The sequence below is a fragment of the Athene noctua genome, chromosome 3 (genome assembly GCF_965140245.1).
Source record: "Athene noctua chromosome 3, bAthNoc1.hap1.1, whole genome shotgun sequence".
NCBI classification, from domain to species: domain Eukaryota; kingdom Metazoa; phylum Chordata; class Aves; order Strigiformes; family Strigidae; genus Athene; species Athene noctua.
In genome coordinates, this window is record NC_134039.1 from 12771415 (window position 1) to 12784917 (window position 13503).

Here is a 13503-nt window from a genome sequence, read left to right on the forward strand (position 1 = left end):
TGGGGAAAACAGCAGCAACACACACCTGGAGGTGGGACGGCTCCTTCTGACAGCGACACAGAGTAAGAGTTGCAGAGAGTGATCCTGAAATAGCATGGGTTCCTCAAGGAGCACTTCTCCTTCAGATCTGGTACTCCAACACAAAGCTAACAGCAGCTACACCTCGGCAGTCCCACACCACAGCACACGGTTACAGCTGAGAACACCAGACTGCTGCCTGACCTTCTCATATAATATCCGGCACCCAATTGCTAGAGGCTGTTGAGAACTCTCCCTACAGTCATAAATAGTTTTGACTTATTGGAAAAAATCTTCTTTTCTTCCAAACTCTGCATGTTTGCACCTGTCCTCTCCTCTCTGCCTGGTTTCCTCTTTTTCAGATCAACAAAAACCCCTTTTTCGGTGAATGGCCTGCCCCTCAAGCAGGCTCTCCCTTAACTTCTCCTGCCCCCAAGGAGGTTGGCAACACCCCAAAGCCCACCTCGCTTGACACAGCCTTTGCCCACATGATGGATGGTTTCTTCTGTCATGGCAGAGAAGAAAGAGGGAAGATGGCATGTACAAGGGCATCATTCCACACAGCATTTCCTCTAACAGCAAAACTCTTCCCAAACCCGCCATCTCCCAGCCCCTGTCTTGTGTCCAAAGGCTGCACACACAGCCACACCAAAAGCTGATGAAGTCATGCAGCAAATTTATGCATGTTGCAAGGACCAAGGTAGGGTAACAGCTGGAAATGGTCATTATTCAGTGCCTTACCATCCTCACAAACCTGCAGCTCGGAGACATCAAGAGAAGGATGATTGCAGGGTGATGCCTGCCCATGGGCGGCACCCACTGGGTGCCACAGCCAGGCAGCAAGTCTGTAAACCAAAAAAAATCTCTATAAAATCCCACTTATTTATAAAATTAACAGTTTAAATCAGACTTCCTGTTATTGTTTGTACAAATAATGTTCAGAATCATGTTTCTGCAAAGCACAGGATGCAGATCTATGACAACTGCCAAATCCTAGGCAAACACTCTCCAAAATCACTGCAGTTCTCCAAAGCAGTGGTACTGACAGCACAAGAAAGCAATTAACTGTTGTACACCACTCCTTATTGAGAAAGGTGTGTGGCAGCTAACTTGCTGCCATTTGCTTTGCTTTTTTTTAAATTAAAAAATATCATATATTCAGGAAAAAGTCCATTTAAGTGACTTTCACTTTTACTTCCCAAGTGCATGGAAAGCTCTCTGCTCACTTGTGGCTGACAAGATTATGTCACTAATTTGCAAAAGAACAAGCTTTAGGCTCCTGCAAAAGAAGTGGGATATGAAAGTGCACTAAATATGTCAGCTCCGGGACTCATTCTGGTCACCTGCCTTTCTGATGTTTTCTAAGGGCAGATTGTGGCCTGAAGATAGCAGGCTTTAGGAAAGCTGATGAGATCCTACACACATCCCTACTTTTGGTTCCTCCCACTCACAGCATGCACAACTGAACCACTTGTGACTCCTTTGCTGAATTACAACAGTTTATACAGCAGGACTGTTTTAAAATAAACCATTAACTTTTGTTTCCATGCTATCAGTCCTCCCGAATGTTATTCCACCATCCACCAACTTTCAAGCATCTAAGCTTTCCCCCATCCATCCCAGTCGGAGCACACACCACTGGGGCACTTCTCAATCGCCTGGAGAAGTGCCAGGCAGCAGCAGGGCAATTCAAAATCCCAACTTCAGTCTGAAGGGTGGGAAGTGAGGTGGCTGTGCCAGCAGCCACCCCTCACAAAGCTCCTTTGCCTCACCGGTCACTGCTGCTGCCACATGCCGTTATTCAGCTCACCACAGACTTCCTCACTGTTAGTACCATGGCACAGTGGGATCTAACTTCAGCAGCTGTAATATGGCTGCTTCTCTTGAACTAAACCCAGCAGGGACAGAGCAAGGGCAGGGTGTCACAGGGACCAGCAGACTTGATATAGAAGAACAAGGTGAGAAGAGCAGTCAGCAATGTGACTAGGAAACAAAGCAAAGTTCATTGCCAGAACTAATTACAAAGCCTCCAGGATGAAGGAGCTTTCTGACATTTACTGGAAAGAGAGACTATATTTCCTCCGTTGTGCACTATGATGTAGGTACTTTCACTTTTCCTCCTTCCACATTCCTTACCCAGTCTCCCTTTGGCACATCAGCACCATCACAGGCAGGAATTGTCCCTAAGCGACTGTATCAGTGGATCAAGTTAATTGTATGCTCAGAGGTGCCCCTTTCAGCAGCAGTAGGTGTCACCGCATCAGGCAGTACACCAGGCTCTACAAAAGGCAGGTAAATCCCCATCCTGGGCTAGAGATAAGGTAGACATTAAAGTTTAGGACTTTCTGCTGGCAAAATAATAGCCCCTACCAAAAATCTATGCCCCAAAATCCTTCAGGGGATTGATATTTTTTCACTGCGTTACAAAATGTTCTAAAGCTACTACTAAAATTGATCAAATATTTAAAAATATGTACTAAAGTGTAATTTATTCAGTGTAAATTCAAAGGACGTTCCATCATTCATTATAGAATCATACACTGGGACTCGCTGCTGTACTCCACAATATAGGCAGGGTAAATCTGGTGCTTCTCAAAGACGACAAAGATGGAAGGATCTGTCGGGTCATCCACACAGCTGTCATAAAGTCTGTTTGAATTGCTGGTTCTGGGTGGAGGGCGAAGGTATTCAGGGTTTCCCTGAACAAAGTCTCCAACAAGAACGTGAGCTACAAACATGCTGTAGCGACCATCAAGAGAGGAACAGTAGTCATGAGAATAGCTGGCATCTCTGGCAAAGTAGCTTCCTAGGGACCAGAAAAAGCCACAGGTCAGACAATAAGTCAGCCGAGGAACAAGCAGCTGCCATCAACGCTTTGGCAGCTAGCAATTCAACAACGCCCAATAGCTCTACATGCATCTTTGCCAGGTGTTTTCAATCCGCTTACTTTAAAGCATCACAGACTCTCGCCACATTTCACCATCAATCTCCCAGTCCCACCTGTCCAAGAGCTTTGCAGGTACCTGAAGCAAAGAGGGGTGTTTTTAGCCCCCCCTGAAATGGGATTGCTGTGGATGCTGCCTGCAGCCATGCAGATGCACACAGATGAAAGAGTCCTAATGGCTGGAGTGCAGGACTCAGGGACAGCCACCTCTCACCCACCCATCAGCCTGGTTGGGGTCTGCAGCCCGTGCTGCTATAGCCCCTGAACCCACACTTCTGCACTTGTACCTTTTCCATACAGTGTCCCATGAGTCCCACAGATCCTCCAGTCAAAGTTCTGCTCACAGATGGCAGACATGTGGGACAGACTTGTCCCATGGAACAGGAGCCGCTCATCCACGTATTTTGATTTATTGAGCTTCTTCATCTGCTCTTTTTGCCTAGGGACATAAAAAAAAAAAAAACCAAAAAAAACCCAAAACCAACAACAACAACAAAAAAAAAAAACACACCAGCAAAAAGAATTACATGTTACCCTGGTTCAGACAAGGACAATTTCCCAACTCCTACTTTTGGGTCATGGAGGAACAGTGACACAAACCACTCTCAGTGGGGTTACTGCCTTCTTTGCACTTTTGTTGGTACCCTGCTGCACAGCTGGCTCCTTCCAGCAAAACAAAAAGTTCTCAGCATCGCTATGGACTGTGTCACCCACAACTTCATACCACATGAGAGGGTAAAGAGACAAACATCTCTTGGCGGAATTGGTCAGTTCCCAGGTTATATAAATCCTGAATGCGTAAATATGATTATAAAACTGAGCTGTATGAATCCACAGTGAAGACTGTGTAATGTCTACCCCTACCTTTTTTTTTTTTTTTTCTTTAAACTCATATGTGGGAGAGACTAAAACAAAAAGAATAAATTTGAGATACCACAGCTCAGTCATGGTGAAGGAAAATAACTTTCTTTCTTAATAAAACTAGCAAGAACCCCACACACAACCTGTTAGCCTATGTGATAAAAGACTCATTTCCACACACACAAAAGAGCACAGAGACAACCTCAATAACCTGATCACAGAAAGGAGACCCAGCCCCAGCCCCTCTCAGGGTTACCCCAGGGGAGCCTCAGCCCCAGGGATGAGGTGTACACCCAGTACCGCCGTGATGGAAAGAGTCCAGAGCAGTTCACAGACATAAGGAGGGTAGAGCCTACGAGAGGATGGGGCTTGTTATATGACAGAAGGGAAGAGCATTTGGGGATGGCATGGGACTTATAATGAGGTGTTTAACAGAGGAACTGTAGGTGGGAGAAGGGAGGGATCAGAATGGTCTGAGGAGGAACAAACATAGGAAAATAGATGGATAAGGGGGTAAAAAAGGGCTAATTGTGTATAAACAGGCAACTGTCTAGTCAGTAGGCTTATCTGGCCATGGCCTGTGCCTGATCAATGCAGTCTGCCCTGTCTTGTCATTAAACTCCAATTCTAACTCTTACCTGGGTGATGCACTCTACAGTCCGTGTGCATGCACATGTACAGACATTGGGGTGCAGCAACTGGAGGAGGACCTTGGGTCACAAGAGCCACATGTCCACAGCACTAGCAACTGTAGAAAGCGAGGGTGCGTGTGGCAGCGTGTGATCACTAGCCAGCATAAGGCTGAATAGCTAGTGAGGAGGGTAGCTGGCCTGGGAGCCGGGTTTCAGAGCAGTCATCAGTCTGGGCCAGGTGCTGGAGAGACCAGGAGGTCTGAGCTTGCTTATCAGAGTGACCAGGAGGTCAGGTCAACCACTGAAGACATCATGAAGTCCCTAGAGACCCATTTGCATGTGTCTGTGTCTATGCAGAACATAAGTGGAGATGAAAGAACCGAGAATCCAGCACATGGGTAGTCTGAGTGTCTAAGTCCAGCTCCTAGAGGGACCCATACATGTACATATGTTCCAGTAAGAGGCTTTCATCCCAAACAGCCAGAGGAAGGGAACAGAATGAGGCTGTTGGTGCTGTTTGTGACTGCATGAATGCTGTGATGTCTGTGTTGGATTTTGTGGCCAGCTGTGTGCTCATTTATACGTTTTGTGTGTGTGTACCTACTGGGAACATGTCCTGAACCTCACTACCAGTGGGACCCAGGCACACAGATATGTGTCAGTCTCACCTCTGCTGGGCTGCTGGATTTGGCAACCCCTAGTGCAGACTGTAGTGGACAAAAGATCAGGACATACCAGTCTTCTGCTACCATAAGGATAATGAAATAAAATAGATACAAACCACTGAAAAACTTGCCAAAGTGTTGGGTTCTGGATCCTCTGCATTTGGTGGATGAAGTAATCTTTCATCGTCTTCCCAAACAGCATCTTAATTTTTTGATATTCCTGGGAACTGTAGCTGACCTGTACCAACTAAAAATTTTAAAACCACCAAAAATAAGGTATTACTGACAGTAACAACTCCCAGTCCTGCCAAAGGACTCATCAACCCCCTCACATTAGAGGAAAAGCCCTGCCATTAAAATCACAGGCTTCTCCTGTCTTTCCAGTAAACCATCCTCTCCCCATCTTCACCCTCACTCTCCATGTGGAAGCTGACTGAGGAAAATGAATGTAATCCCACACAAGATTCCTTCCCTGGACACACCTTCACATCTAGATTATTTCTACTTCAGAGTAACCAAAAGCTAAAATGCACAGCAGTATTCGGGCTGGAGAAGAGTGAATGGAAAAGAGGGAATGGCCTCAAATTGCACCAGGGAAGGTTTAGACTAGATATCAGGAAGCATTACTTTACAGAAGGGGTTGTTAGGCGTTGGAATGGGCTGCCCAGGGCAGTGGTGGAGTCCCCATCCCTGGAGGTGTTTAAGAGTCGGGTTGACATAGCGCTGAGGGATATGGTGTAGTTGGGAACTGTGAGTGTTAGGTTAATGGTTAGACTGGATGATCTTCAAGGTCTTTTCCAACCTAGACGATTCTGTGATTCCATGAATATCAATTTCACCTTCATTTGACTCTCCAGCTCCCTTCCCACAGGGCTAAGCCCTGGCTTTATCATGGCAAATAACATTTTGATTCAAATGGATGGAGGAAACACAACACCCCCTCTTACGATGCAATTCATACAGTTTGTCAGAGGATCGGGTGCCTTGGGAGAGTGCAAAGGACACGTCAGAGCAGTAACAGCTAAAAGGGCATTTCTTATCCTGTGTGTAGGGGGTCTCAGAGAACCTCCCAAGAGACACAGGTCTATTTTGAATGTGAAGTCAGTATTGTTTCACCTCATAGTTGCCTATTTTATAAGACATGTTTAAAAGCTGGAAATAACTGCCTATGGTCATCTTCTCAGAAAAAAATAGTACAGGACAGTTCACCCTACCTACTGGAGAGCTGGAAAGACCTACCCTGAACCCGATATCAGGCAGTGCAGATTTGTCCCATTGTGGAGGACAGACAAAACTTGAGAGTGTCATGTTTTGGCTGCAGAAAAGAAAAAAGGAGCAAGTCAGTCCATGATACTCCTAACCAAATCCCCCTTCCAGACAATCCAGCCACTGACTCTACAGCAGCCTTTGGCTATATCCCTGGATTTTTATATTTGTTTTACTTTCCACATTATCCTATTCTCCAGTTGAGATTTCCACACACATCCTAGTGCATCCTAATGCATCTCCTGACAAGTCAAGACACTGGTAGGAGAGCTTCAAATGAGAAGTAACATGCTCCTAGCTTGGTGGTTTGTACAACCACTCCAGCTAGCTCTCCACGTGTGCTGCTTGAACCTCTAGGAAACTGGAGCGTGAGCCTCTCCCTCCATGTGGCTACTCATCTCTAATTTGCTGGCCTGATGAGTGGCCTGCCCCTACCAGTCCCCGGGACCAAGCCTCTCAGGAGGCTGTGGGTGGACTGTTGTGCCCTGCAGGAGCTACTGCACCAGTCAGCGCTCAACAGCTTCCAGCGCTAACCCCTCCTGGCACACATGCTTTAACCCAGCCAATAGGAACATTAGCATCCATTCAGGGACTGCAGTTTGTTTTATTTTTGAATCAACCCAGTTGAACCAACCCTTAAATTGAACCCTTGGCTTCAAATGCACTGTCTGCTGGTGAGTTTCTGAACGAAAGGCAGGTCTTTTTAAAATAAAGCAGTAGCACAACTAATTTTTACATCAGATATGCTCAAATTCTGTCAAGCTGAAGTTCCTTTAAAAAAGCCATGATAGGGTATCCCAAATAAGTGCATCCAGTTCACTTCATTAGAGGGATTTACTTCTGTGTTTTATTGTATCCTAAGCTTTCCAGGGGATGACATCTATCTGCTCTACAGTTCTTGGGACTGGCAGTCCCTTGCTCCTACTCCATGCACAGTTTATTTAGTATTGTTGGGGCATAAATCAAGGAATAAAAATTTCCAGCACAGTTGTGTCAGCCCTATGTGGCCTTGCCCTCACTGAGAGAACAAATCTACTCTAGGGGTCTCTCACAGCTGCCAGAGTCTGCCACCAAACATCCCTCCAGCACGCTTCACAGAAGTGTTGCATAATTTACAAATACTGTCACTGCAAAATTTACCATTAAACCAGTCAGCAAAAGGTATCTAAAAATGAATTCAAGAAATCTAAAATTGAATTCTAGACAGGTAGGAGGAACTTCTTAACAGAAAGGTGCTGTCATCTAGAGACATTATCAAATAACAAATGTATATTACCTTCTGTTTTGTCGATCTTCAATGGACAGAAATTTTGGCCGTCGGGCAACTTTTCTTTCAGTTTTATAGATCACATTTGTTTGGATCATGTCTTAAAAAAACCACAATGACTCAATAACTCACATTCTTATATGTTTAGAAAAAATGAAATGGAAGTAGCCCTGAATACCGCATTGTGGTGCTCTCTACCACCCCCACCCCACTACATACTTTGAAACCATTCCCACTTGTGCTGTTTCTCCTCAGAGATCAGCAAGGTCAACAACCTGCTAGCACAGGCTGTGAAGCTCAAAGGCAACCCAACCACCAACAGCACCTGCACATGCATTCACATTCAGGCTGTCAGCCAGAGAAAACCACATCTGATGTCAGGCCTGTAGCAGGGAAGTTTTCAGTATGATGGAGGCTATAAATCTAGCTTTCCTGGCAGTGCGGGAGTGTTACGTGGTGCTAAGAGGAAAGTCTACCCTCTCTTCTTGGTCCTGTAACAATATCACAGAGCACATGCTGTGTGACATGGCTAATTATCCATTGTTTCATCCTTTAAACACCACTCTCTTTATTCATGCCAGGAAAAAGATTTAAAGTTTGGAAAGCCAATGGAAATTTTAAGATGGGTAAATAAATTAGAAACAGAAAAGTATTTCTTAATTTCCCATTTCTCTCTGTGTGCAACCAATCCTGAATTTTCCTTTGCTGCACTGTGTGCTTTCTCTTCCCATAACTAGCTTGCAAGATGTCTGTCATGGTGTCACTTCTTCAACATTTGACTTTTCAGTGCTTTTTTTTTTCCTTTCTCATTTCTCCTCTTTAGCTGTATAAACCCAAATGCATAAGTCAGACACCACGAAGTTTACTCTCAGCTCTTCTTCTAAATATACTGTATTGTCAGAGATGCTTTTCTGACTGTAGATGCACAAGTTTAGAAGCTGGAGCAGGGCACCTCAAAACTGCAGAGAAATGTGCAAACTGTTCAAGCTCTGCTTGAGGAAAAAGACTGTTCAGAGAAACCTTGACACAGGGTAAAAACTCTGCATGAAGGAGGCTACATTAAAGCCAGCTACACTGTGTAATGAACTTAAAGAGATAATTCACCTTTAAAGTTTAACTTATACTTCTGAGAACCAGCTCTGAATAACACACTGCCTTTCTGGTCAGCTAGAAATTCTTTCTCCAGATCTGCAGATGTCATCGTGGCAGGGCAGTGATCCGGATGCTATAGAAAGAGCAGGGAATTGATACCTGTTAGAAACCCATCTTTGGTCTAGGTGACACAGTGTTTCCTCAGGCCCCTGTCATGGGATGCCATTTTGAACTATGTCTCTAAGGCTTCAGGCGTTTTGTTCTTCAGCAATGGAGGGGTGCCCCACAGAGAACAGCTGCTTTTAACAACAGCAACAAAGCAGCCTTCAGCCTGGGTGGTCAGCTTCAGCCAAAAGATGTCCATCATCTCTGGACAATGTACCTGCCTTCAAAGCCAGTCCTTTGGAAGCTTTCACAGAGTAGCAGTACTGCATTGAGGAACAATTAATAAGACAAACCCACCAGGGCATCAGAGTAGCGCTGCAAGGGCACGCAGAGGCGAGCGAAACACACCAGCTGCAGGACAGTGTGCCCTAAACAGCTCTCTGAAGAAGCCTTAACAAGAGCTTTTGGCATCAACAGAAGATGGATCTCACCTCTTCCCCATACTCAATCCACTGCCCAGAATCATCGAGCCAGTACCAGGCATACTCCATTTTGGGAGCAGACAGATGAGTCGGAAGACACCACCGGCACAGAAGAGCTGACCGATGGCTGGCTGCTTGCTTGGCCCTAACATCAGAAAAGAAATCCAGATTAAAGCATGTTTTTTTTCCAAAGTTACCAACCCCTGCTTTGGTCAGAAGTCTAACCAATCCTCAGAAAAGGAGACCCCTCCAGCTGGGAAGTGCAGGTTTGGCCCAAAACAGGGGAACTGATATTTGTACATACATGGGTCATGGTAAGCCTCACAGAAATTACCCTGACCTCTATGGCTTGGACTTGGGTTACTGTGTTTCTCTGAAATATATAATTCTAAAATACACATTGTAAGAAAATGCAGCTTGACACAATAAACTCAGCTTGTTATGTGAAGGCCAGTAGTGCCACAGCTAACAGGAGTAAGACTTGGCTTCTAGGCAGTATATGATCAACTGCAGAAGTCAGACTGCCTTCAGAAGGCACTGATAGCACCACCCCTCCTTCAGCGTTCAGGAGAGCAAAGCTGCGGCTCGCAGGTACTGTACTGGGTGCAGGTGCCCAGGTGCTGGCAGTGGGGGGCTGCAGGGGTCACCTCTGTGAGAAGAGACCAGGGCATGCCCCATGCTGGACACAGCCAGCTCAACATCCCACTGCAGGACACAGCTGAGCCCATCAGCTAAGCTGGTGGCACCTCTGAGAAAGCTGCCCACCAGTGAGAAGTGAGGAAAATTGCGAGTGAAGCAGCCCTGCAGACACCCGTGCCCATGAAGGAGGAGGGGAGGATGTGCTCCAGGAACTAGAGCAGAGATTCCCTTGCAGCTCATAAGGACCATGGTGAAGCAGACTGTGCCCCTGCAATCTCTGGAAGACCATGGTGAGGCAGATGTCCATACTACAGCCTCTGGAGCACCCAGTGCTGCAGGACATGGACATGCCCCGAAGGAAGCTGTGACCCAGAGAGAGAAGCCAGTGCCAGACCAGGCTTATCCTGAAGAACTGCAGCCCATGGAAGGAGACACGCTGGAGCGTGGGAATTTTTTCAGGATGATGGAATGGCAGAGGGCAACACTTAAGGACTGAGGTCGATGCCCACTCTCCATCCCCCCCCTGCATCACTTGGCAGGTGGGGGTAGGTAGAAGAGTCAGGAAGGAAGGAGTGAAGTTGAGCCTGGGAAGAAGGGGGGAAGGGGAGGGAAGGTGTTCTAAGTTTGGGGTTTGTTTCTCACCATCCAAACTTATTTTAATTGGCAATAAATTAACTTCCCCCAAGTCAAGTCTGTTTTGCCCTGACAGCAATTGGTGAGTGATCTCCCTGTCTTTATCTCAACCCATGAACTTTTCCACCTTATTTTCTTCCCTTGTCCTGGTGAAAAGGGGGAGTGAGAATGGCTAGGTGGGTGTATGGCAGCCAGCCAAGGTCAAATTCCTTAGAGGGGGGGAAAAAAAAAATAATAAAAAAAGGAAAAAAAAAAATCACTTACCAGTGAAGTCTCTGCTCTGTGCTCTATCCTGGAGACACAGCACCTACAAAGAGAACAAGCTGAAACAGATAGGCACCAATAATTCAAATTCAGAGGATTTTACTTTGCTTGCTGCTGTGTTTCAAGCTCCTTTGCTTGTCCCAGTTTTGGGCTCAGCCAACATTTTTCTATGCATCTTATCACTTCGTTGTTTCTATCACATTACCCTCCTGTGGAGCACATACCCACAGACGAGACCTGCCCACCTGCCTGCTGTGGAGTTTGCAAGGGTCTGTGGCTGAACTACTCAGAGCTGCCTGAAGAACTTGAACACAGTATTTGAACAGAAACTGGAAATGATCATTTATCCAGCTCTGGCGCATTCATACTTTGGCAGGGATCACCGGTATTCAGAGCAGGCTAATCAGGGGAAATCATTATCGGAGGAGCTCCCTTATAGAGCTGGTTACAGTACAAAGGTCCACAAAGAAAGGCTTGGCAGCCCCCAGACTGCTAGAACAAAGAGCGAGGAAAGACCCGAGTCTCCTTCGCAGCCTTCGCTTGTTCCACTGCTGTCTTCAGACCACAGCTGCACTTTGTATGCAGTAACACCAGCCAAACCTGTTCCTAGAAAAATTCTCCCAATTCATTTTCTCCCAAATACCATTGCAGGGGATTCATGAGACCCAGCACTCCTGGGAGCTTTTTTTTGGATGTGGCTGTCCCTTTTCTCCCCTCTGCAGAGCAGTGTGCTGCTGTTGCTGCTGCCGTGGCAGAAGAATTTGAAGTTTGTGAAATTGAAGCGTGGGATTTAAGGGGTGGACGGGAAATAGAAAGGAAAGCAGGAGAGTTGGGTGGGTTGGTGTTTCCAGGCAGCTTTTCTTCATTGCTCCCACCATCCCACTTCCCTCTCGCCCCGCTCTATAGATGGATGCTAATCCCTGATGAGACCCAGGGTCCTCAGTCTGCCCTAACCCCATCAGTTTTCTAAAAATGTCTGGCTGTGCACTACTTTCACTTTCACTTGCCAGGGTTTCTGCTCCTTGCAGGGATTTTCCACTCACCAACTAACCCCAACAAGAAAGAAACATGTGAAACACTTAATAAAGCAGACCAGTGAAATATTTCACTGGAAAGACAGGCGGTGTCCTCCACCTTTTGCTGAAGATTTTGCTGTCTGGTCTTGTGCAACTGTGAGATACCCTGTAAATTGCTTTTTATATCTCCACAGGAGTAGCTTTATACAGAGATTTTATATGTAAAAAGCAACCTCACGCCACCCTTTTTCTTACATGCTTCTCCCTCATGTGGAAGAAAGGATGAATTAGTGAAGATATAAACACAGCTTACTGTATGAGTAACTGCAAGCAGGTATCCTTCCAGCAGGCCCTACAGCCAAGCCCACAAACCATTAAATCACCAACTTCCTCCCTCCCAGCTCAGCATCACCCTGGAAAAGTTGTTAGAGCCCGGCACACTCTGCCTCCCCAGCTCCCCTACTCACAGTCCTGCCGTCGGGCTGCCAGCCGCCACCTCCGGGAGCTGAGGGCATCAGCCACGTGCCTGCCAGTCAGACAAGCCCTCTGAACCCTTGCTCCGCATGGGAAAGGTCTCCCAGGAGCAGTAAAACCTTCGGAAATAAAATTCGACTGGCCTGTTTGTGCTTCTTTGAGCCTGTTTGAACTGCAGGTTTGTACGCCGCTGTCTCTCTCGGAGTCTCTCTCTGTGGGAAGTCACAGATGCCTCTCTGCTAGCCACTGCCTCAGAGCGGAGTAGCATTTCCTTCTGGTTATTGCGCCACACGCACGCGCATCTGCCAGGCATGAGCAGACCGGCCAGGCACAGCTGAAGTTTTTGGCAGATGCATCAATAAAATCAACATCCCTACAAACCAGCGTAGTTTATCCCTACTGCTTGGTTCCTGTTGTTGCTCACCAGCACTTACCTTGAACTGATTCCTCCCATCCATATTCAGGACCTTATTCTTTCAAGATTTCTGTTGGGAGCAGCTTCTGCTGAACATCGTTCTTTGAAAGCCAAAAGCTGGCGTTGCCTTGCAAAGCAAACCCCAAATCTCAATGCAGAAAGCGGGTGCATCTCAAACATGCTGTCCGTGTTGGTTAACACACTGTGTGGGGTGGGGGGGTGCAGCGCACAGCACTGCCCAGAGTGACCCAAACTAGTGCAGAGCAAGCACAGAGCCCTGGGAAGCAGGCTCAGTCAGCCCCCACAGAGCTCTGGTGCTGTCCTGAGGGTTTGTGTTCCTTTAACTTGAAGCCTGAGCTCCGCTCTGTTCTTCCCCATGGAAATCAGAGAAGGATTTGAAGCTTTCCAGTCTGACCTCCAGCCTTTAGGTCTAAAAGGCTGACAGCATTTCCCAGCAGAGCTCTGAAGCATAAAGCATAACAACAGGTCAAGTAGTACTAACTACATAAACTTATTCAGATGCAAACTTTTGTTTTGTTGCACAAATTATGTTCAGTTGAATTGCCCTGAACATTTTTATTTCCTGATGATCCAGTCAGACCAGATCAGTAGCAGCTGAAACACATAAACCTCTGTTTTAGTCTCTGGAAAGGCTGCACTCTCGGGGCATTTTATAGACATAGTATTAAAAAAAAAACGCCAAACCTACAAACACAAAACCACCACAAAT

General features: G+C 46.4%; 1 protein-coding gene across 1 annotated transcript; it reads right to left on the minus strand.

Moving 5' to 3' along the window:
- Positions 1-2538: 2538 nt before the first annotated feature.
- LOC141958473 (protein mono-ADP-ribosyltransferase PARP12-like) lies at positions 2539-12581 on the minus strand. Its single transcript, XM_074901266.1, has 9 exons — positions 12352-12581; positions 10869-10911; positions 9342-9477; positions 8758-8878; positions 7663-7753; positions 6360-6435; positions 5237-5367; positions 3250-3401; positions 2539-2824 (listed from the first exon to the last, which is right to left on the minus strand). Exons 3-9 carry the CDS (start codon positions 9399-9401, stop codon positions 2544-2546), a joined length of 912 nt encoding a protein of 303 aa, XP_074757367.1. The 5' UTR covers positions 9402-9477; positions 10869-10911; positions 12352-12581; the 3' UTR covers positions 2539-2543.
- Between the last annotated feature and the right edge of the window lie 922 nt (positions 12582-13503).

Coding starts and splice junctions, on each gene's coding strand:
- LOC141958473 (XM_074901266.1), bottom strand. CDS start 9,401: ATGGAGTATGCCTGGTACTGGCTCGATGATTCTGGGCAGTGGATTGAG. Junction 7,754..8,757: donor GTATAAGTTAAACTTTAAAG/GTGAATTATCTC, acceptor GGTTTTTTTAAG/ACATGATCCAAACAAATGTG. Junction 5,368..6,359: donor TGCCTGATATCGGGTTCAGG/GTAGGTCTTTCC, acceptor TAAAATTTTTAG/TTGGTACAGGTCAGCTACAG.